Below are 21552 nucleotides of genomic sequence, written 5' to 3'. Positions count from 1 at the left end.
CCTCATTACTCAAGACATCCAGTACTGGCAATATCCCTGTGAAACTTTTCTGCACCCTTTCCAGCTTAATGACATTCTTCCTATAGTTAGGCGACCAGAACTGCGCACAATTCTCCAAGTGCAGTCTCGCCAGCATCCCAATTCTTGTCCATCACACATGGTGTCTTTCATTCATTGCAGAGTAGTTCAGATACTTAGATTAACGGGATGCCAATCACAGTCGAAGTCAGTGAGAGAGCAAGAAGAGAATTAGTCTGCTGTGCGGAACTGAACAGGGAAGTAGAAAGCTCGGTTCCCTCTTATGGGTGTTCGGCCGTTACAGAGTTTCTCTGCAGGTTGAACCCAGCTATTGCTCAGAAAGGCAGCAACAGGCAAAGAGGCAACGTGTCTGGGCACAATGCCGAGAGGGCTGATAATATCCACCTTCTTCCTGCTGCCTGGATTCATTTTCACACAGGGTAAGTAGATTTGGAACAAACGTTTAGCGAGCGTGAACAGCTCTTCTTCAGCGTGGATCTTTGGCAGAGAAGTGACTTTTGGACACTTGGCTGAGAGCCGATGTCAAGAATCAGTCACACCGGGAATGACTCTACTGCTGAAATAAAACTAATGGAGACAGGAAAAACATCTCCAACCTGTTGAGGACGAAGTAAGACCCCACCGATAGAAATCCTCAATTGAGTCGACTCTTTTCAGGAATTGGTACTTGTAATACTGTCTATTTTCTGAATGGGTTGTTGGTGTTCTAAAGTCGCTGATGTCTTCCATTTTATCGTAGAAGAGCCCTTTGCTATTTATGTCCCAGTGGAGGGAAAGCGCATTGTCCTGAATGGATCGGATATTCCCGCTGGTGGCACTGCTGTCTGGGACTGGAGACCACACCGGGGGGAGCCCAGCACAAAGGCGCTGGTCGAAGTGAAGGCGGTGGGACACGGCTGGAGAGCAGAATGGCTCAGTGAAGGTCTGAAGAGCAACGGACCCAGGTGGCATCGGATCAACGACTCTCGCCATCTTACCATCGAAAAGGCTGCTTTTGAAGCTGCCGGGCTGTTTACCCTCAGACAGACGGAACCTGAGAGGAAAATACTGAAACAGCATGAAATATTTCTGATCAAAGGTAGGCGGAAGAAGAATAGTGGGCTTGACCTAACAATGTTATATAATACATGTTCCACATGTTGTTTAGGGGAATCCTGCGGTGGTCAAAATATTCCACTGAAATATGTTCAGTGATGATAACGAAAGAAAACTTGTTTTTTCTTGCATTTTCCTTTCATTCCCTGCGTATCATTTGTCCAGTGGATCCGACTGTCAGTGAACTCTAAGGAGCCTGAAGACCCCCAAGGTTTTGAAATTCTACATTCCAGCTACTTCTTTATTCTGCAGTCTTGGTTTTGTTCACTTCCTCTTTAAGTCCAAACAAAGCAGAAAACCGTTCTTCTTTTCAGAAGCATGACCGGATCTGGCTGTCTGCATCTCCGTCACGTCTCATAAATTCTGCAAAACTTTGCAGTCTGCAACTTTACCCAGCATACGGACATTGTTTCTGTCACCCTTTGGCCTTGCTCTGCATCAGCAAATCATCGAGAAACAAAAGACTGCAGAATCTAGATGAAAAACAGCATGGTGCTGGAGGAACTCAGCAAGCTAGGCAGCATCCGTGGAGAAAAGCAGGAGAATTCCAAGCCCAAACTGGAGGAACAGCACCTCACTTTCCCTCTTGGAACCTTGCAGCCTAACGGCATGAACGTTGAATTCAACCACGTTAAGTAATCCCCACACCGCCCCCCCCCCCCCACAACAATGCTTCTTCTTCCCTTTCTTAGCCATCTCTCTTTTCTCTATCTCCTTTTTTCTCTCCTTAACTTTAATCCATTCCACCCCGCCCCCCCTCCGCATCTGCTCTCCCCACCTCCCCCACACCTGCCTATCACTATCTGGATCTACTTATCACCACCTCTTTTGTCCACCTATCACTGCTCTGCTCCCCCCGCCCTCCACCCCATATATTAGGCTTCCCCTTTTCCTATCTTCAGTCCTGAAGAAGGGTCCTGACCCAAAACGTTGACCACCTACTTTTCTCCATGGATGCTGCCTGGCCTGCTGAGTTCCTCCAGCATCATAATGTTTTTCATCAGTAAATAATCATTGACCTCACAATTTTTAACTCCTTGCATTACCTCGATTTCAGAATTATCACCTGATCTCCTATTTGATGCACACTGACTGCTTCATCACAATCACCTCCTATTGTCTACCATCATCGCCTGCAGGTTCATTCTCTGTCCCCTTGCCTTCTGAACTCACCTTCTTAAAAAAACCCATGTCTGAGAAGTTTTACCACACTGTTTATGTGTGCAATGCTGTGGATTTTTTCCCACCAAATTCGATTGCTAAATATGACTGAGTACGTTGAATGCCGTTAGTGCACTTCCAGATTTTTCATCTGTGTCCTCTGTGCTTACAGATGCAACTGGATATCTGAGTGACATCAAACAGTGTACATCCTTGTTCTGATGTCACTTTGATGTGGCTTTGGTCTCAAGTACTGAGGTCAATGTTAACAGGAGGGCTGAGGCTAATTGAACGGGCTCTTCGCAACCTGCTGGGCAGTCCCTAACTTCTATCTTCTTCCAGATCCTTTACATTTTCAATATAATGAATTGTCTTCATAATCCCCTTTGCTGCTGACAGAAAAAAATCACCACACTGGAACAGCACTATGACACAGCCAGTAAAGCAGCTGTCTCACAGCTCCAATGATCCGGGGTCAAACCTCGTGCGGAGTTTGCACATGCTCCCTGTGGTCAAGTAGATTTCCCCAGGTATTCTGGTTTATTCCCACATTCAAAATACATGCTGGTTGATGGGTTCATTGGGCTCTGTAAATTGCCTGAGGTGTGAAGGAGAGTGCTAGAATCTTCAGTGGATGTCGATGGGAATGCAGGGAGAATAAAATGGGGTTAATGTAGGATTAATACAAATGGGTATTTGATAGTTGGTGCGGTCTTGGTGCACTGAAGCTCCTGTTTTTGTGCTGTACGACTGTCTATGACAATCATCTCTCCATTACTCTTGTTCACCTCCCTGAGACCCTCCCATAATCTCAATAACCTTCTCACCCATGGACTGTGCTTTCCTTTCCATTTCCTTTATCCTGTGTTATTGTACAGTATTCATCATTTTCCAAAGACCGATGACATTAAGTTAGTCATGAATGATTAGAGATGACTTATCACCCAGGGTAACAATTCCAAATCATTCCAGAGTTTCTCATTACTTTATTCCATTTCCTTTAACATACAGTTGAGCGGGATCCCCGGTATCAGTATCTGGGCAGTGATGTCACCTTCAGCTGTACCATCTCCAGGCTCCCTGATACCGTCAGTCTTCACTGGACAGAGAAAGAATCATCTCGGAATAAGAGGAACAACACAGACCAGATCCAGCTGAATAACACAGTCTATCTGATAGTCCGTGATGCCCAAACACAGGATAAGGAACGATATGCTTGTGAAATACAAGCTCATGGAAGAACAGTTCTCACTGTTGATATCGAATTGTATCTCAGTCTATGTAAGTGCAAAATCTGCCTCGGAATAAATATCAGCTCCTGAAATAATACGATTGCACCAAGTTTCTGAAAGATACCTTGGTTGACCTGTGCCCAAATTGTGATCTTCAGGTCAAAACCAGCTCCAATCTGATTGAACCCAGTTTGCATTTCCTTCCTTATGCTTGTGTGGTGTGAAGATTTTCCCGAGCAGCTTCAGCTCCCTCAGTTTCAGGATTAGAAAAGCTCCTTCCTGATTGGTTCATTGTGGTCAATAAAGCATTTGGCTCCCAGTCTGGACCCATCTTTCTTGCCCAGGCTGAAGAAACTGAAAGAGCTTCCATTTCACAAGCTGCAAGGCAACAGTAAGAACAGTAAGAAGTTACTGGTACTGTTGGAGGTTTAGTGGTGATATTGCTCCTGTTGCTGGTATCATTACCATTGATGTTTGTGGTGCTGTTGAGCAGGGATATGATAAGATCAGATATTTATTTATTAGTCATATGTACATCGAAACACACAGTGAAATACATCTTTTTGCATTGCTAAGAATGTGCTGAGGGCAGCCCGCAAGTGTCGCCATGCTTCTGGCGCCAACACAGCATGCCCACAACTTCCTAACCCGTACGTCTTTGGACTGTGGGAGGAAACCAGAGCACCCGGAGGATACCCACACAGACACAGGGAGAACGTACAAACTCCTTACAGTCAGCGGCGGAAATTGAACCCAGGTCGCTGGCGCTGTAATAACATTACGCTAACAGCTACACTACCGTGCTGCCCGTGGAGTTGGTGGAGGTGATGTTCATTCTACTGCTGCTGTTGATACTGATTTTGACAATAGATCTGTTGTTGGTGCAGAAGTTAGTGCTGATGGTGCTAGTTCTGGAGCTGATGCACGTATTCACGTTGGTATTGTTCCAGCATTGGTGTTGGCTGTAGTGCTATATCCTTGGCACTCACTGTATATGCCAATTTGCTCTGATACTCAGTCAGGTGGGGCCTCATAAAATTCCAAATGTTACGTTTAGCTTGTTCTTGCTCAGCTGATGGCCTGGCAGTTAGTCCCATGATTTAACAATCAGGAACATTTGCAGTGGAGAAAGATCAAGACCTGAGCCCACTGGAAGCTGGTTCCTCCCCTATCATGACACCAGTACCTGATCTTTGTGCTGGATGCTTCAGTTGGTGTTCACTCTGGACCATGAATAACTGAAGCACTGTCAGATCAGCTGATAATGACAATTGATGGTGACCCCCTCCCCACCCCCCCATGCTCCCCTCTTTCTCAGCTTCCTTAATTCCTTGTCTGTTTTTCTATTTCAGCAATCTTTGGGAAAGAATATACAAGCTTCTTGCCAATTTTTGGTGATAATCCACTCTACCTGAACTGTAAAGTTGATTCCAACTATAATCATTCAGCATGGCATTGGAAAAGCTACAATGATGGAAAACAGAGGAGGGTGATGTCTTCTGATGACAAGAGACAAAGGGATACAAGTATCCCAGAGCTTTGGAATAGAATCAGTCTGCAAGATTCTGATGGGAGGAGCTTTCCTCTGCAGATTTCCCCTGCAGAGTTTGAAGATGCAGGAAACTACACTTGTACCATGGACACAGCGAAAGTGGTGACAGTGGAACTGATGACCACCAAACGTAAGACCTAGAACTTAAAGGCAGTGGCACTAAGTTTTGTATGTGGTCCATCAGTCAATTGCTATAGTCCTGGGAGGGTACTGGAAAAACCAATGGGAAATGAATAGCATTTTCTGTCATTTTCCAAGGCTTCCTGATTGAGTTATGGCAGTAGGTTAGTGGGATTCTGTGGAATTTCAGCCACAGACTCCCTGCCAAAGACCTATAAACCTGCTGAATTAAAGAATGTATGAAATGCTTACTCCTTCATTTGAACAGACATGTTCCCGTGTTCCTTTCTGATTTTAATCTCCCTTTGCTAGAGAAAACATTCAGAGGCACAGATTCAACATCCAATTGTAATGGGGAGAAGCAGGAGCATAAGGCAGCAGCTTCAAACTAATGAATTTAGATTCAGAGTTGAGTGTGAGTCAAACCACTTGCACTCAACATATATACTACTAGAGGATGCTTAAGAAGGCTACAGGTAAATAGACGTTCAGTGACTTAAATGTACAATCAGATACTGGGTAATGAAGGGGTTGAAATAAGCTTAAAAGAACATTTGACTACAGTAATGGGAAAACTCAAAGGCTTTAAAACAAGTAACTGCAGATGCTGAAAATCAGAAAAAAAGAAACAGAACGTGCTGGAAATAGTTAGTAGTCTTGCATCAGCTGTGGTGGAGGAACCGAGTTAATGTTTCAGGTTGATGAGCTTTCCAGGTACATGAACTAAAATGCCCAAACAATTTTTCTCATCCCCATTTATCTTCGTGATCTATTTGAACTGCAAAAATGACAATTCCTAAGAGCGGAGCTGAATGTGTCCTATGCTGTGAACCCAAATGGCCATGGGTTGAGGTTCTACATGAAGAAAGGTTGGTGATGACTGTAGCCCCACAGTGGGAGCATTTCCATCCTATAATATTGGCTTTGAACTAATTGCATGTAGCTGCTTGAGCCTGTTTTACAGAGAGATAACAAGGGGCCCAGGCAGGAAAGTTACAGATTTCCTAAACGGTACTGCTTTACAGCAAATGCCAGATAAGTGTGAAATGATGCACTTCGGGAGATCCAATTCAGAGGCAGAATACAAGGTTAATGACAGGACTCTTAGCAGTGTGGAGGAACAGAAGGATCTTTGGGTCCACGTCCATCGATCCCTCAATGTTGCCAGGCAGGTTGATAGGGTTGTTAAGAAGGCGTATGGAGTTTTGGCCTTCATTAGTCGAGGTACTGAGTTCAAGAGCCGTGAGGTGATGTTGCAGCTCTATAGAACTCTGGTTAGACCACACTTGGAGTATTGTGTTCAGTTCTGGTTGCCTCATTATAGAAAGGATGTGGAAGCTTTAGAGAGAGCGCAGAGGAGATTTACCAGGATGTTGCCTGGATTGGAGAGCATGTCTTATGATAGGTTGAACGAGCTAGGGTTTTTCTCTTTGGAGAGAAGGAGGATGAGAGGGGACTTGATGGAGGTGTTCAAGATGATAAGAGGCATAGATCGAGTGGACAGTCAGAGACTTTTTCCCAGTGTGACAATGGCTAACATGAGGGTACATAATTTTAAGATGATTGGAGGAAGGTATAAGGGGGATGTCAGGGGTAAGTTATTTGTACAGAGAGTGGTGGGTGCATGGAACGCACTGCCCGCAGAGGTTGTGAGGGCAGATACATTAGGGACATTTAAGACACTCTCAGATAGACTCATGAATGATAGAAAAATAGGGGGCTATGTGGGAAGGAAGGGTTAGATAGATCTTAGAGCAGGATAAAATGTCGGCACAACATTGTGGGCCGGAGGGCCTGTACTGTGCTGTAGTGTTCTATGTTCTATGTTCTAAATGCCATAGAAGGAATTAGCTAAGGGTATGACAAATGGAACATCTTGGGGGTGAAATATCCTAATATCACACATTGTTGAAACAAAGACTTTCTTTAATTGTAGTGACAGTGATTCCCTCTCGTCCATTGGCTGAAGGAGAGAGCGTTACCCTTACCTGCTCTGTTTCACACCTCAGAGAAGCAACAAGGCTCATTTGGATGGAGACTGGCAGGAAAAGCTTTGTTAAAGAAAAGACATTTGACGCCCTGGGAGAAGGAAACTTCAGCCTGTCACTGTTCATTCAGAAGATCGGGCAACACAACAGAAGGTGGACCTGCCTTGTGTTTAATCGAAAAATGCCAAGGATTTTTATCACAATCCAGCTTGATGATAATGGTAAGAGTTGCATTTGTTTAATAATGTGCATAATGGGAGTGTAACACCTTATTATTGTAACCATACAAGGTGATTCTTTACTATTTCCCATTCATCTATACTGCACATACCTTGCTTAAGTGCCCATTGCTCTCCTGTTCCTTGTGCAGAGGCATTGTATATCAGTTATTAGAACTTCCATCAATATTTTCACCATCATTGAATTCATCAATGCTGAAGAAGAATGACCTAGCCTGCTGAATACAAACTTAATTGGTGAACTGGTTGCAAATTTTCCTCAATCTTTTGTTGTTTATTGATGTGCAGTGAGCTACCAGAGGATGAAAGGTCCTGAGGCCTCTCAGTTTGATGTAAAATATCCCATCGTATCTCCAGAGATGAGTGAACGAGCTCTTCCAATGTGCTTTCCAATAGTTGTCTTTTCAGGTAGCATCACTAAAACAATGTATCTGTGCACTTCTTCTCTGATTAAATATGCCAGGCATTTCAGTTAATACAAGCTCTAATGATACCAGAATATTGTGAGGCACAATTTTCTTTACTAAGTGTAAGTATTAAAGGCAGGAATTAAAAGGGAACATTTAGTGACAGCAAGAGTGCATCGATGTTGCAGTTGTAGTATTGGTGCAAAGAGTTTTCAGAAACTCTTGGCTCTGTTTCTGCCACACAGCTAACTGTAAATGTGGTTAGAAAATTAGCAACAGCTCTAGTTCCACACTTGTCAAGGCTCCAACTGGGGAACAAAACTCAATAAAACATCTAAAATGTAGCCTGAATATGGAGTCCAAATTTGACCCTCTACCATTTTACTCTGGATTCAGGTTGTATTCGGAACATAAGTTTCCTTCCACATCTTTGCCATTAAAGTTATAATTGCCCCTCAGTGCTAACGATGCACTTTTATTATCAGCATTTTATTATGAGAATGGATAAGGGTGCACATGTTATAGAGTCATAGAGAAAAGTAATACAGCAAGGAAACTGCCTCTTCGGCCCAACTTGTCCATGCCTACCATCGTGTCCACCAAGCTAGTCCCATTTGCCCACGTTTGGCCCATATCTCTCTAAACCCCTCCTATCCATGTACTTATCCAAATGTTTTTTAAGAGTTGTTATTGTAACAACAGTTTTCTCTTGCTGGTCTATTCTGATTTTTCTTTGAAAATTTTCGACTGCTTGCTGAGATCTGATCAACAGCTGGCCTCTGATGTCAGCTCACGTGGCCTTTGCTCATATGCAGATACTGACACCGGACATTAAAACTGAGCCCAGCTATGTCTTCTTTGGAACCCATATACATACACTTGGTTACTGAGTAGGGTTGGGAACTATGGTCTTGTATCAAACCTGAACAATTCTAATCACTCTCAAGACTGCACATTTCATTTAAGCTAAACGTTTAATGTATAACTGAGGGATTGCTGCATCTCCAGATCTGGAGAGCAGACAGGGTCCCACAACATTCCTTTGAAGAGCAGAGAGTCTTTCTGATGCAAAAAAAACGTGCATTCCAGCAATCTAAAACCGTAGAACCATAGAACAGTACAGCACAATACAGGCCCTTCAGCCCACAATGTTGTGCCGACCTTTAAACCTCACCTAAGTCGATCTAAACCCTTCCTCCTACATATCCCCCTATTTTAAATTCCTCCATATGCTTATCTAACAATCTCTTGAATTTCACCAATGTACCTGCCTCCACCACCACCCCAGGCAGCGCATTCCATGCACCAACCACTCTCTGGGTAAAAAACCTCCCTCTGATATCTCCCTTGAACTTCCCACCCATTACTTTAAAGCCATGACCTCTTGTATTGAGCATTGGTGCCCTGGGAAAGAGGTGCTGGCTGTCTACTCTATCTATTCCCCTTAATATTTTGTATACCTCTATTATGTCTCCCCTCATCCTCCTTCTCTCCAAAGAGAAAAGCCCTAGCTCCCTTAGTCTCGTCTCATAATCCATACTCTCCAAACTAGGCAGCATCCTGATAAACCTCCTCTGCACCCTTTCCAACACTTCCACATCCTTTCTATAATGAGGCGACCAGAACTGGACACAGTACTCCAAGTGTGGTCTAACCAGAGTTTTGTAGAGCTGCATTATTACCTCGCGGCTCTGAAACTCGATCCCACAACTTATGAATGCTAACATCCCATAAGCTTTCTTAACTACCCTATCCACCTGTGAGGCAACTCCAGAAAAACAAAACCAGAAAATGCTGGAAGCACTCAGCAGGTAAAGCAGTTGACTGAAACATTAACTCTATTTCTCTACCTGTGGGTGGTACCTGAGATTCTGAGAGCTTCCAACTTTTTATGCATCTGTGTCTTTCTGGTAGATTGGCTGTTGTTCATCATTCTTCCAGTAAAAGTGTTGCGGAGCAGTCGTGGGTTCTCTTACATAAACCTGTTCCCAGGTCATAAAGAAACCAATTTATTTGATTCATCTTTTACCTCAAGGTGGGAGAGAGAGGCCTGTATACCTTACTGGTGCAGTCCACACACCCTCAGTCTGATTGCACAAAGCATAGCATTTTTATAGACACTTAGAGGTAAGATAAAGCATCTACACCAATGTATTCAGTTATCACTTCTTGACCAACCCAGGATGAGAAGAATGTTCAGTTGCTTCAGACATCACTCTGCCTACATAATCCACTCTTGCCTTTGATTTAGACTGGTGGTGCCCTGCCCAAAGCATCCCTTTTTCATTGAAGGCCTTAGGGACAATGGTGATGGTACCAGGAGCAAACCTGTTATCACCAACTTACAGCACTCCTCCAGAGGCTTATCTTGTGCTCTATTAAATAACTACCCCCATCACCTGCACTTACTTGATACATCATCACCTCCCATTGTATACTTATGATATACTTTGCTCTTGTGCCTCTAATTATGATGGAGGCAGTCTTAGAGCTAACTCTGAACGCTGTGATCCTGTAACTGTATAGAGTCATTTCCAAGAGGACATTCCAATGGGTTGCTTTTTTCCGAGTTTCTAAGTGCAGTTACACAACCTAGGTCTGACTTATTTAGTGGGATAGATATACACTTCTGTCTTTCACTATGATTTGCAATATACTGTGCAAGTTAACTCTGTGGGCTAAATCTCCATGTATGCATGGTGTCCCTCTTCTGTCCCCTTTTTTGGTATTTAGCTCACCTATCCAAGGAAAACATTACTAACTCTAAACCTTGAAATATTTGCCCCAATTCTGGTGACAATCTAGTAGGTCATAGTGTTTAAATGGTACTATCACTACTCTTACGTACAATAATATTCTTGAATAATTTGGTATCATCCTTTGATTAGCTTTGATACCTGGCTTATAGCATCACATGATGGCACAAATTACAAAGATGGTATAACCAATGCATGGTCACAGGGAGAACATGCAAACTCTGTTTAGGCAGCACCAGAAATTGGGTTCATAACAAGGTTACTGGAGCTGTGAGGCAGCAGCACTACTTGCTGCACTGGTGGGACTCATGTCCTGAAAGAGATCTCCATGACAATCTCCTTCCAGGATTGTCTAGCTACAGTGTAGAGAACCTCCATGGCTTCTTCCATGACCACAAACCCAACAAAGGACATGCCTCCTGTGGACACTGTTCTTCACCAATCTCTCCAGGTGCCTCTTAACCCCTGTGAGCATCCTCCCAATTCCCTCAGCAGCATCCATTCATTCCATCACAACAAATCCTTTATAGCTGGAAGTGTGTAGATTGTATAGTGGCATATCCTTTTAAGAGCAGGTTGCACAAATTGCATTTGCTATGTTATATTGTAATAACTGCAAGAATTTCTAGCCCATCAATAGACATCACTATGAACTATGGACATCGTTTCATCACGATGTCTTTCAGGGAGACCTGACAGTTAAAGACAGTGATGGTCACAGTTGAAGATGTTGATCTGAAGGCAAAGTTGACAGGATTAGTGTAACCAACAACAGTGTTCTGATGTTCTATCAATGGCACAGAACAATTTCTAGGCCTCTTCCTGTAAGCTCTTCTGGGTAGGGTGTGAAGAGACTGTTAATGTCCACACAGATTGTTAATGGCCACACTTATTCTTGTTAAGTTGTTAATATTTCCTCAAATCTAAATATTCAATGATGTCAGAAAGACATACAACATAGAAAGAGTAACGCCAAGTTCATCAACCACCCACTTATGCGAATCTTACATCAAACCCATTTTTATTCTCTCCATTTCTTATCATTCTTTTTTCCAGAGCAAGATAAGATTGCTTATTTTAACCTCATTCTCATAGCTGTGGTACCTGTGCTTCTGTGCCTCATCGCAGCAATGATAACCTACCAGAGGAGGATCCATAAACCAGGTAAGAGAAATGAGTGTCTGCAATGAATTAAGTGCCAGACAGAACTATGAGGAAAATCCTGAGGATAAGGTGACATTTACTGCTTGCTTATGCACAAAGCTTCGTGCTCATTGGAGAGTTTTAAGCAACTGCGCTGGGAAACTCAAAGGGCAGAAATGAAAAGTGAAGTGCAAGTGATATGCAGCCAACAGTGAGCCAAAGGTCAGTTTACAGATGAAGAGGAGAGAGGTGCAGAGCTCACCATCACCTTCTCAAGGACAATTTGGGAGGGGCAATACATGCTGGGCATTCTAACAATATCCAGGTCCTGAAAATAATGCATAAATCAAAAATACACTCATTGGATTGCCATTGAATACCACACAGAGTTCTGGTCACTACATTACAGGAAAGATGTGATTGCACTGGAGAGGCTGCAGAAGAGATTGAAGAGATTAATGAGGGGCCAGAAAATCATAACTATGAGAAAAGATTGGAAAAACTTGAATTGTTTGTAACAGAGAAGACTGAAGAGGGATTTAATTGAAATATAGATAATTTTGAGGGGCTAACAGAGAGTAAATAGAATAAATCTATTTCTCTTACCTTCTGAGTCAAAAACCAGGGGCTGAAACTTCAAATAATTGATAGTTGGTTTGGAGGGAACATGGAGAAATTTATTTTCATGTGACGGGTTTGAAAGTCACTGCCTGAGATGATGACAGAGGCAGAAACCTTATTTGTATGTGGATTGAAGAGGTCTGACCTGCAGAGCTATGGATCTATTGCTAGATGGTGGCATTAGAGGTTAGGTAACTTGTTTTCCAACAGCACAGGCATGATGGGCCAACTCTTCTCTTGCACTGTAAATGTTCTATGACTTGGTGATTCTATGAGGGTTCCAGTTGACATGAATCTGACCAACAAGAGTCTTTTCTGCAGAGATAAGACAGCAACGGTTGGAATTGCTCATCATATCAGACAGCAAGGCAGCATTAGTGGAAGGACAAACAGTTAACATTTCAGGCCAAGGATCATTTTTCAGAAACATTTCTGATGGAAAGTTGTCATTATGAAATTTTGGCTCGATATCTCTTTCCACAGTCACTGCCAGAACAAGTAGGCAATTCTGGCATTGTCTATTTTGTATTTACAGCAACTGAAATATTTGCCTTTGGCCTATCCTGCAGAACATGGGTTTCAATAAGTGTTATTTTCAGGGAATGGAGGGATTAGCACCTGTCTTTATCCACTCGCAAAAGTTCTATTTCTCTTCTACTGAAGTTACATCAGACCAGTGGGAAACCTCATAAATTCCTTTCTCATCTCTTTTTTTCGGTGGCCATTTAAGATAAAGCTATCACGGGATAAATACTTATGTTGATAATGAGAAACATTTGCTGAGAGAAAAACTTGATGAATATCTCAAACACTTATACAATTACCAAACTAATTCAATTCACCTTCACAGTCAATGAAGATCAAAGGGAACCAGAAGGTAGTCAGACAATCCCAAACTCAGAACGGTGCACTGAAGAGATGCATTATGCTGCTGTCAGGTATCAAAAAAGACCAGGTAATTTGCAAATTTTATTGTACAACCAATATCTTGACCTGTTTCCATAATACATATTAGTCCCAATATTTAAATACCATCAAATTTCTTAAAGCTAAAGGGATCAAGGGAGAAGGTGGGATTTAGGGAAGTGATGTGGACAATCAGCCATATTAGGGTTAAATGACAGCAAAGATCTTTTTATCCTATTTCCAACCTGAAGACTTCAGATTCAGTAAGCTATAACTTATATAGTTAAAAAAAACTTAGAGACTGGTCTTGAATTCAATATGAATACTAAGGTGCATGATCTGAGCGAAAGAGGGTGGTAAAGGAAACAAAGAAATCTTTTGCTGTAGAAGGTACGATTTTAGAACTAGATGGATACGCCAGGAGATTTTTTATCAATTAATTTTAGGTTACATTTAAGAAAATAGGCTTAGTCTCATGGAATATCTAAGCCCAGCAAGAGCACTCAACTCCCAAATCTAGCTGAATCCCAGTTATTATGGATGAATGTGTTGCAGAAAGTTCTGTCTGTACCATGAGTGGCAAAGGAATATAAGAACAAAAAAGGTCTATCAGACCCTCAAGCCTGTTCCTCCATTCAAACAGATAAATGGTTGATCTGAATTTTAACTTCATCGGCCCATCTTGGTACAATGACCCTTAACATCACAACATATTGGTCTCAGGTTCTCAATTGTCCTTTACAGCAGTAACTAGATGAGGTAAGTGTTCTATATTTTGACTAGGTTTGAACAGTCCAGCTGTAATATTAAGGTTATGCCACTGATTCTTAAATTCACCACCAGAGCATCTGAAATCTGTAGAGGTACTTCATTTATTTCCCTCCAACCTTTGTGTCCTACTATTTTGTGAGTGGGGAAGTCATCATTCAATTCAGGAAGTGGTGCAAAAGACAGTTTGTTTGCTATGAACATCTTAATTTCATGTGCTCACTATCACTTCCTCTTTTATCCCATGTTTTATCATGTGGCACTTTATCAAGCATATTTTGAAAGGCCATCTATACAATATAGATGCAATGCACTCATCACTTTCTCTGTTATTTTATCAAAGAACTTAATCAAATTTATCACCCATGCATATCCATATCTGCTGTCATATATTAAGCCTTGTAAAATGTTAAGTACTTTTTTTGTGGATTTGCCATTAGTCATTCTGTGTACATACCATTAGTCATTAACTATCATTAAGTATATTTACAGCTTCCAGCTCTTTAAATTGACCCTTACAAAGCCACTTCTCCTTCTCTGTACCAATAGATGGACTTTTATGAATCTGGAAACATAAGAATTGGGAGCAGGAGTTGGTTGCTCAGCCCCTGAAGCCTGCTCTGCAGTTTAATAAAATTGTGTCTGTTCTGATTGCAACTTCGGCACTGCATCCAAACACTCAAAACCATCTGAAGAGAACAAATTCCACCATATCCCTGTCTTAAATGACTGATCCCTTATTTTTAAACAGTAACCCCTAGTTCTTGATTACCCCACCAGGAGAACCATGCTGTCAAGATGGTTTCACTCTGTTAAGACCTCACTGGGTCTTCTATGTTTTAATTATGCCCCCTTTCAATCTTTTACTCCCCTGCAAATATAAGCCACGCCTGTTTGATCTTTATTTATAAGACATTCTGCCCATTCCAGGTATTAATCCAGTAAACCTCTCTGAACTGCTTCCACATAGTAATATCTTTTGATAAATAATGAGACCAATACCTTACATAGTACTCCAGATGTGGTCTAACCAATGCCCTGCACTTAAGCACAGTGTTCCTACATTTATATTAATTCCCCTCACAATAAATTATAACAAACTTTAGCCTTCCTAATTAATGTTATGTATGACCTTGTAGAGGTATATAAAATCAGGAGGAACATAGATAAGGTCACCGTCTTTTTCCCAGGGAACAGGAGTTAGAAACTAGAGGGCATAGACTGAAGGTAGGAGGCGAAAAATTTAAAGGGGATCAGAGGGGCAAGTTTTTCACACAGAGCACGGTGGATATGTGGAACGAGCTGCAAGAGGAAGTGATAGATGTGTAGGTGTGATACACATACAGAATAGTGATAGGTGCGTACAATTACAATGTTTAAAATACAGTTGGGTAGATACATGATAGAAAAGCTTTAAAGGGATATGGGCCAAAGGTAGGCAAATGGGACTAGCTCAGGTAGGCAACTCAGTCAGCATGGAAGTTGGGCTGAAGGGCCTGTTTCCATGCAGTATGACACTATAACTCTCAGACACTATCTGCATATTGGTGTTTACAGATTATGTACAAGGACACCCAGATTCCTCTGCAGATAGGAACATATGCAATCTCTCACCATGGAGATAACATGTTTATTTTGTACTTTTCCTCCCAAAATGGACAATTTCACATTTATTGATCTGTGTTACTTCCAAGACTGAACAACCGCTTCTTGTTTACATATTTCCACCCCTGTAAGATTGCCTGCCTGTACCTCTGTCACAGTCTAGCTGCTGTCAAAAACATATTCATGCTTTTGCACCTCCAGAGTCGACTTATCTAATGCTCTGCCAGATATCCTCTCATTCTCTAAGCTAAGTCAGCCAAGGCATTGCAGTCCCAATTTAACATGCATGATCCCCCTTACCCAATGCCTCAGTACTTTCTGGTGAAAGCCATCGATCTGAAATGTGGACCTACCACAGATATTGCCCATCCTGATGAGAAATTCTCATAATTTCAGTCTTATTTTACATTTCCAGTGTCTGCAGTATTTTACTTTTGGTCTACTCTGCAGAATGTGTAATGTTGTTTGCCAGGAGCACAGTGTTAGCACCTGTCTTTATCCACTCACCAAGATTTTGGGCTCTTCTGCTGAAGCTACAGCACACTCTTGGCAAAATTCCCTGCTCATCCAGTTATTCTGTCTCAGCATGAGATAAATCAGTCACAGGATAAATACCTAGGCAAAAAATGTGCCAAAAATTCATGCTTCCAAGTGATCTTAATGTGAAATAGCAGCTGAGAGAAACGTTTGATGAAATTCTCAAATACTTATTCAATTACTAAACTTATTTAATTCACCTTCACAGTCGATGAAGATCAAAGAGAACCAGACTCAGAACCATACACTGAAGAAATTCAATACGCTGCTGTCAGATTTCAAAAGAGGCCAGGTAATTTGCAAGTTCAATTATACAGGACAGTGTTTTGATCAATTTCTATGATACATATTAACCTCAATATTTAATTACATCAAATTGCTTAAGGATAAAGGGATCAAGGGAGAAGGTGGGAATTGGGACATGATGTGGATGATCAGCCTTGATAGAGTTAAATGGCAGAAAATGTCTCAAGGGCTGAATGGTGTACTCGTGCTCCTATATTCTATTGTTTTTATCCTATCCTTGATGAGAGATCCAACCTGCAGCTTTCAGATTCGTTAAGTTCCAGCATATATACTTAAAGAACTTAGTGAATGGTCTTCAGCCTATGACCTGTGTAAGGAAATGGAATTCAGCATGAAAACTGACAGTCATAATCTAAGGGAGAAAAAAAACAAAGGAGTCTTTTACTATAGAATGCATGATTGCAGAATGCAGTCATGGATATGCCAGGAGCTTGATTTTGTGTCACATTTAAGAAAATAAGACCAATTTCATGGAATATCTAAACCCAGCAAGGGAATACAACTCCCAAGCCAGGCTGAATCCCAGTTATTATGGATCAATGTTTTAGAGCAAATTCCATTTGTCCCATGAGTGGCAAAGGAATATAAGAACACAAGAGGTCTACCAGACCCTCAGGACTGTTCCTTCAGTCAAACAGATAAATGGTTGATCTGAATTTTAACTTCATCTGCCCATCTTGGTAGAGTGATCCTTAACATCACAACATACTAATGTCAGATTAGAGGTTCTTAATTGGCCCTGCACAGCAGTAACTATGTGTGGTAGAGTGTTCCACATTGTCACTAGCTTCGAGTAACAACTGCATCATCCCTGAAGCCCAGCACCCCCAGCTCCAATATTAAGGTTATGCCCCTGGTTTTGGACTCCACCACCAGAGCAGCTGGATTCTGTGGAGATACTTCACTTTATTGTGATTTCCATCTGATCTTTGCTTCTCACCATTTGTGAAGAGGAGAAGGATTTCTGCAGTCATCATTCAATTCAGGAAGTGGTGCAAAAGACGATTTCTCTGCTATGAATATCTTAATTTCATGTGCTCACCATCACTTCCCCTTTTGTCCCATGGGTTACCATGTGGCACTTTATAAAGCATATTTTGAAAGGCTATCGATACAATATAGATGCATTGCACTCATCACTTACTCTGTTATTTTATCAAAGAACCAAATTAAATTTATCACCCATGCATGTCCATGTCTGCTGTCATATATTAAGCCTTGTAAAATGCAAGTAATTCTTTTGTGTATATACCATTAGTCATTTTGTGTACATACCATTAGTCATTAGCTATTGGTATTGGTATTGGTTTATTATTGTCACTTGTACTGAGGTACAGTGAAAAACTTGACTTGCATACCGATCATACAGGTCAATTCATTACACAGTGCAGCTACATTGAGTTAGTACAGAGTGCATTGACGTAGTACAGGTAAAAACAATAACAGTACAGAGTAAAGTGTCACAGCTACAGACGGTAACTGCTCTGCCCAGGACCGCAAGAAACTGCAGAGAGTTGTGGGCATAGCCCAGCGCATCATGGACACCAGCCTCCCATCCTTGGACTCTGTCTTTACCTCTCGCTGTCTTGGTGAAGCAGCCACATAATCAAAGACCCCATCCACCCGGGACATTCCCTCTTCTCTCCTCTTCCAGCAGGTAGAAGATACAGGAGCCTGAGGGCACGTACCACCAGACTCAAGGACAGCTTCTACCCCACTGTGATAAGACTATTGAACAGTTCCCTTATACCATAAGATGGACTCTGACCTCACGATCTACCTTGTTGTGACCTTGCACCTTATTGCACTGCACTTTCTCTGTAGCTGTGACACTTTACTCTCTACTTCTATTGTTTTTACCTTTACTACCTCAGTGCACTCTGTACTACCTCAGTGCACTCTGTACTAACTCAATGTAACTGCACTGTGTAATGAATTGACCTGTACGATCGGTCTGCAAGAGAAGCTTTTCACTATACCTCGGTACAAGTGACAATACCAATATAAGGGAACCGTTCAATATCATTACTTAATATATTTACACTTTAGGTTGAGCCTTACAAAGCCACATCTCCTTCTTTGTATGGATACATGGACTTGTATGAATCTAGAAACCTAAGAATTAGGAGCAGGAGTTGGTCACTCAGCCCCTGAAGCCTGCTCTGCAGTTCAATAAAATTGTATTTGTTCTGAATGCAACTTCAACCTTGCATTCCTGTCTATCCATGGTAACCCTTTACCCACTGCTCATCATTCATCCATCTACCACTGCCCTAAAAATAGTTAAGGACTCTGCTTCCACTAACCTTTGAGGAAGAGACAGCAAAAGACTCAAGCTCTTCTGAAAGAAAAAAAATCTACCATATTTCTGTCTTAAATGGATGACCCCTTATTTTAAACCCCTAGTTCTAGATTACCCCACCAGGTGAACTATGCCTTGGCATCCACTCAGTCAAGACCTCACTGGATCTTGCATGTTTCAATTATGCCCCCTTTCAATCTTTTATCCCCTGTAAGTATAAAGCTAACCTGTCTGTTCTTTATTCATAAGGCAATCTGCCCATTCCAGCTATTAATCTGGTAAACTCTGAACTGCTTCTCACACAGTAACACCTTTCTGTAAATAATGAGACCAATACTGTACACAGTGCTCCAGATGTGGTCTAACCAATGCCCTGTATAATTGAAGCACAACCTTTCTACATTTGTATGCAATTCCCCTCACAATATATAATAACAACCTATACCTGCATATTAACCTTAACAAATTCTACACAAGGACACTCAGATCCCTTTGCAGCTGGGAACCTTTGCAACCTCTCACCATGGAAATGACAAACTTCTTTTTTATTTTTCCAGTGAAAATGGACAACTTCACATTTATTGGTATGTATTGCCTCCAAAGCTGAACAACCACTCTTCGTTTACATATTTCCACCCCTGTAAGATTGTCTGTCTCTATTGCTGTCCCAGAGAAGCTACTGTCAAAAATGTGTTCATGCTTTTGTTACCTCCAGACTCGACTTATCCAGTGCTCTGCCAGACATTATCTCATTCTCTAAACTAATAGAACAGATCAGCCAAAACATTACAGTCCCAACATAAACTGCATCATCCCCCATACCCAACAATTCTGATGAAAGGGGTTGATCTGAAATGTGGACCTAACACAGGTATTACCCACCCCGATGAAAAATTCGAGTATCTTCAGCTATATTTCACATCTCTAGTGTCTTCAGTATTTTGCTTTTGGTCTACTCTGCAGATCACGCATTCCAATAAGTGATTTTTGTGCCAGGAGTTCAGGGTTAGCACATGTGCTTATCCTTCACCAGGTTTTCTGGCTCTTCTGCTGAAGCTATAGCATACCCTTGGCTAATCTCCCCACTCATCCATTTCTTCTGCGTCCAAGTGAGATAAATTTGCCACAGGAGACATACTTAGGCAAAAAGTATGTCAAAAATTCATGCTTCCAAACGTTCATGATGTGAAATAGCAGCTGAAAGAAAAATTTCTCAAATACTTATTCAATTACCAAATTGATTTAATTCACCTTCACAGTCAATGAAGATCAAAGGGAACCAGAAGGTAGTCGGACAATCCCAAACTCAGAACCATACCCTGACGAAATTCAATACGCTGCTGTCAGGTTTCAAAAGAGACCAGGTAATTTGCAAGTTATATTGTATACATGTATCCTTTTTAGTCAGGTGTATTAACCCTCAAAGGTCTTATACTCAATGAATAATACAATCTGCAATCTTCAGATACAGTGAGTAAAAATGCTATAAACTTAGTGAAACATCCTAAAAACCTTTTTATGGTAAGGAAAAGGAATCCACTGTAAAATCTAACACTTTTGTTTCATGTTTTCCTATTTGCTCAGAGTCAACGGGCTTCAGGTGAAGAGAAATCATCTGTAATCTTTGGCACTGTAATTCAATTGAACATCTGAGTTTGGAAAAGCAAAACCTGCAGATAATGGAAATGTGAAGTAAAAGCAGAAAATGTGGGACATTTCAACTGTATCTTGAATGGCACACGAATATAAGAACCAAAGAGGCCTATTCTGTCCTTCAAGCCTGTTTATCAGGCACAGTAGCGTGGCAGGTAGCATAATGCTATTACAGAGCCAGTGACCCGGGGGTTCAATTCCGGCCACTGTCTGTAGGGAGTTTGTACGTTCTGCCCATGACTGTGTGGGTTTCCTCCAGGTGCTCCAGTTTCCTCCCACATTCCAAAGACGTACGGATTAGGAAGTTATGGGCATGCTATGTTGGTGCCGGAAGTGTGGCAACACTTCTGAGCTGCCTGCAGAAAATTCTGAGCAAAGATGCATTTCACTGTGTGTTTCGATGTACATGTGACTAATAAAGAAATCTTATCTTATCTTAAATGGTCCATCTAAATTTTAACTTTACCTGCTCTTCTTAGTACAGTGACCACTAACATCATGACACCTTAATCTCATATTGAGATTTTTAGTTGACCCTTCTCAGCAATAACTATATAAGGCAGAGAGTACTACATTTTCACTAGTTTTGTGTGACTAATACTTCTTTCATTACCCCTGAAGAGTCTGGCTCCAATATTAAGGTTATGCCCCTGGTTCTGGGTTCCATCACCAGAACAGCTGTAATTTATAGAGATACTTCATTTCAGTGTAGAGATACTTCTTCCCATTTTTTGCTTTCTTTCCATTTTGTGAGTGGGGAAGAGGAGAAGGATCCCTGAAGTCATGACCTAATTAAGGAAATGGTTCAAAAGGCAATTTCTTTGCTTTTTATTATTATGTCTAGTATCACTTCCCCTTTTATCTCCCTCCCCTTATTATGTGACACTTTTGAAAGATCATCTATACGACACATGTGCATAACCCTCTTCAATGTCTCTGTAACTTTATCAAATATTACCTTGGGTGGTGTCTGTGTGGAGATTGCAAGTTTTCCCTGTAGCCATGTAGGTTTCCTCTGGGCGCTCTGGTTTCCTTCCACATCCCAAAGACATGCCAGTTGGTTGGTGAATTGGCCACTGTAATTTGCCCTGAGTGTATAGGTTAGTAGGACTATAAGATCAT

The 21552-nt window shown here is 41.6% G+C and overlaps 1 protein-coding gene across 3 annotated transcripts; it reads left to right on the top strand.

Moving 5' to 3' along the window:
- Positions 1-323: 323 nt before the first annotated feature.
- Positions 324-20959, top strand: LOC127570087 (uncharacterized). 3 transcript variants are annotated; one of them, XM_052015362.1, is made up of 11 exons: positions 324-458; positions 779-1117; positions 3307-3576; positions 4880-5209; positions 7136-7408; positions 11646-11753; positions 13204-13308; positions 16378-16461; positions 19335-19361; positions 20037-20141; positions 20362-20959. In XM_052015362.1, the coding sequence occupies exons 1-11, from the start codon at positions 398-400 to the stop codon at positions 20379-20381; spliced, it is 1722 nt and encodes a 573-aa protein (XP_051871322.1). In that variant the 5' UTR covers positions 324-397; the 3' UTR covers positions 20382-20959. The 3 variants fall into 3 exon arrangements, with proteins under 3 accessions (XP_051871322.1, XP_051871323.1, XP_051871324.1); XM_052015363.1 differs by lacking the exon at positions 19335-19361; XM_052015364.1 differs by lacking the exons at positions 13204-13308; positions 16378-16461; positions 19335-19361.
- Positions 20960-21552: the final 593 nt, after the last annotated feature.

Source organism: Pristis pectinata, chromosome 4, assembly GCF_009764475.1.
Source record: "Pristis pectinata isolate sPriPec2 chromosome 4, sPriPec2.1.pri, whole genome shotgun sequence".
Classification (NCBI taxonomy): Eukaryota; Metazoa; Chordata; class Chondrichthyes; order Rhinopristiformes; family Pristidae; genus Pristis; species Pristis pectinata.
Note: the sequence above shows the minus strand (reverse complement) of the source record. Positions and strands in the feature narration are given on the sequence as shown.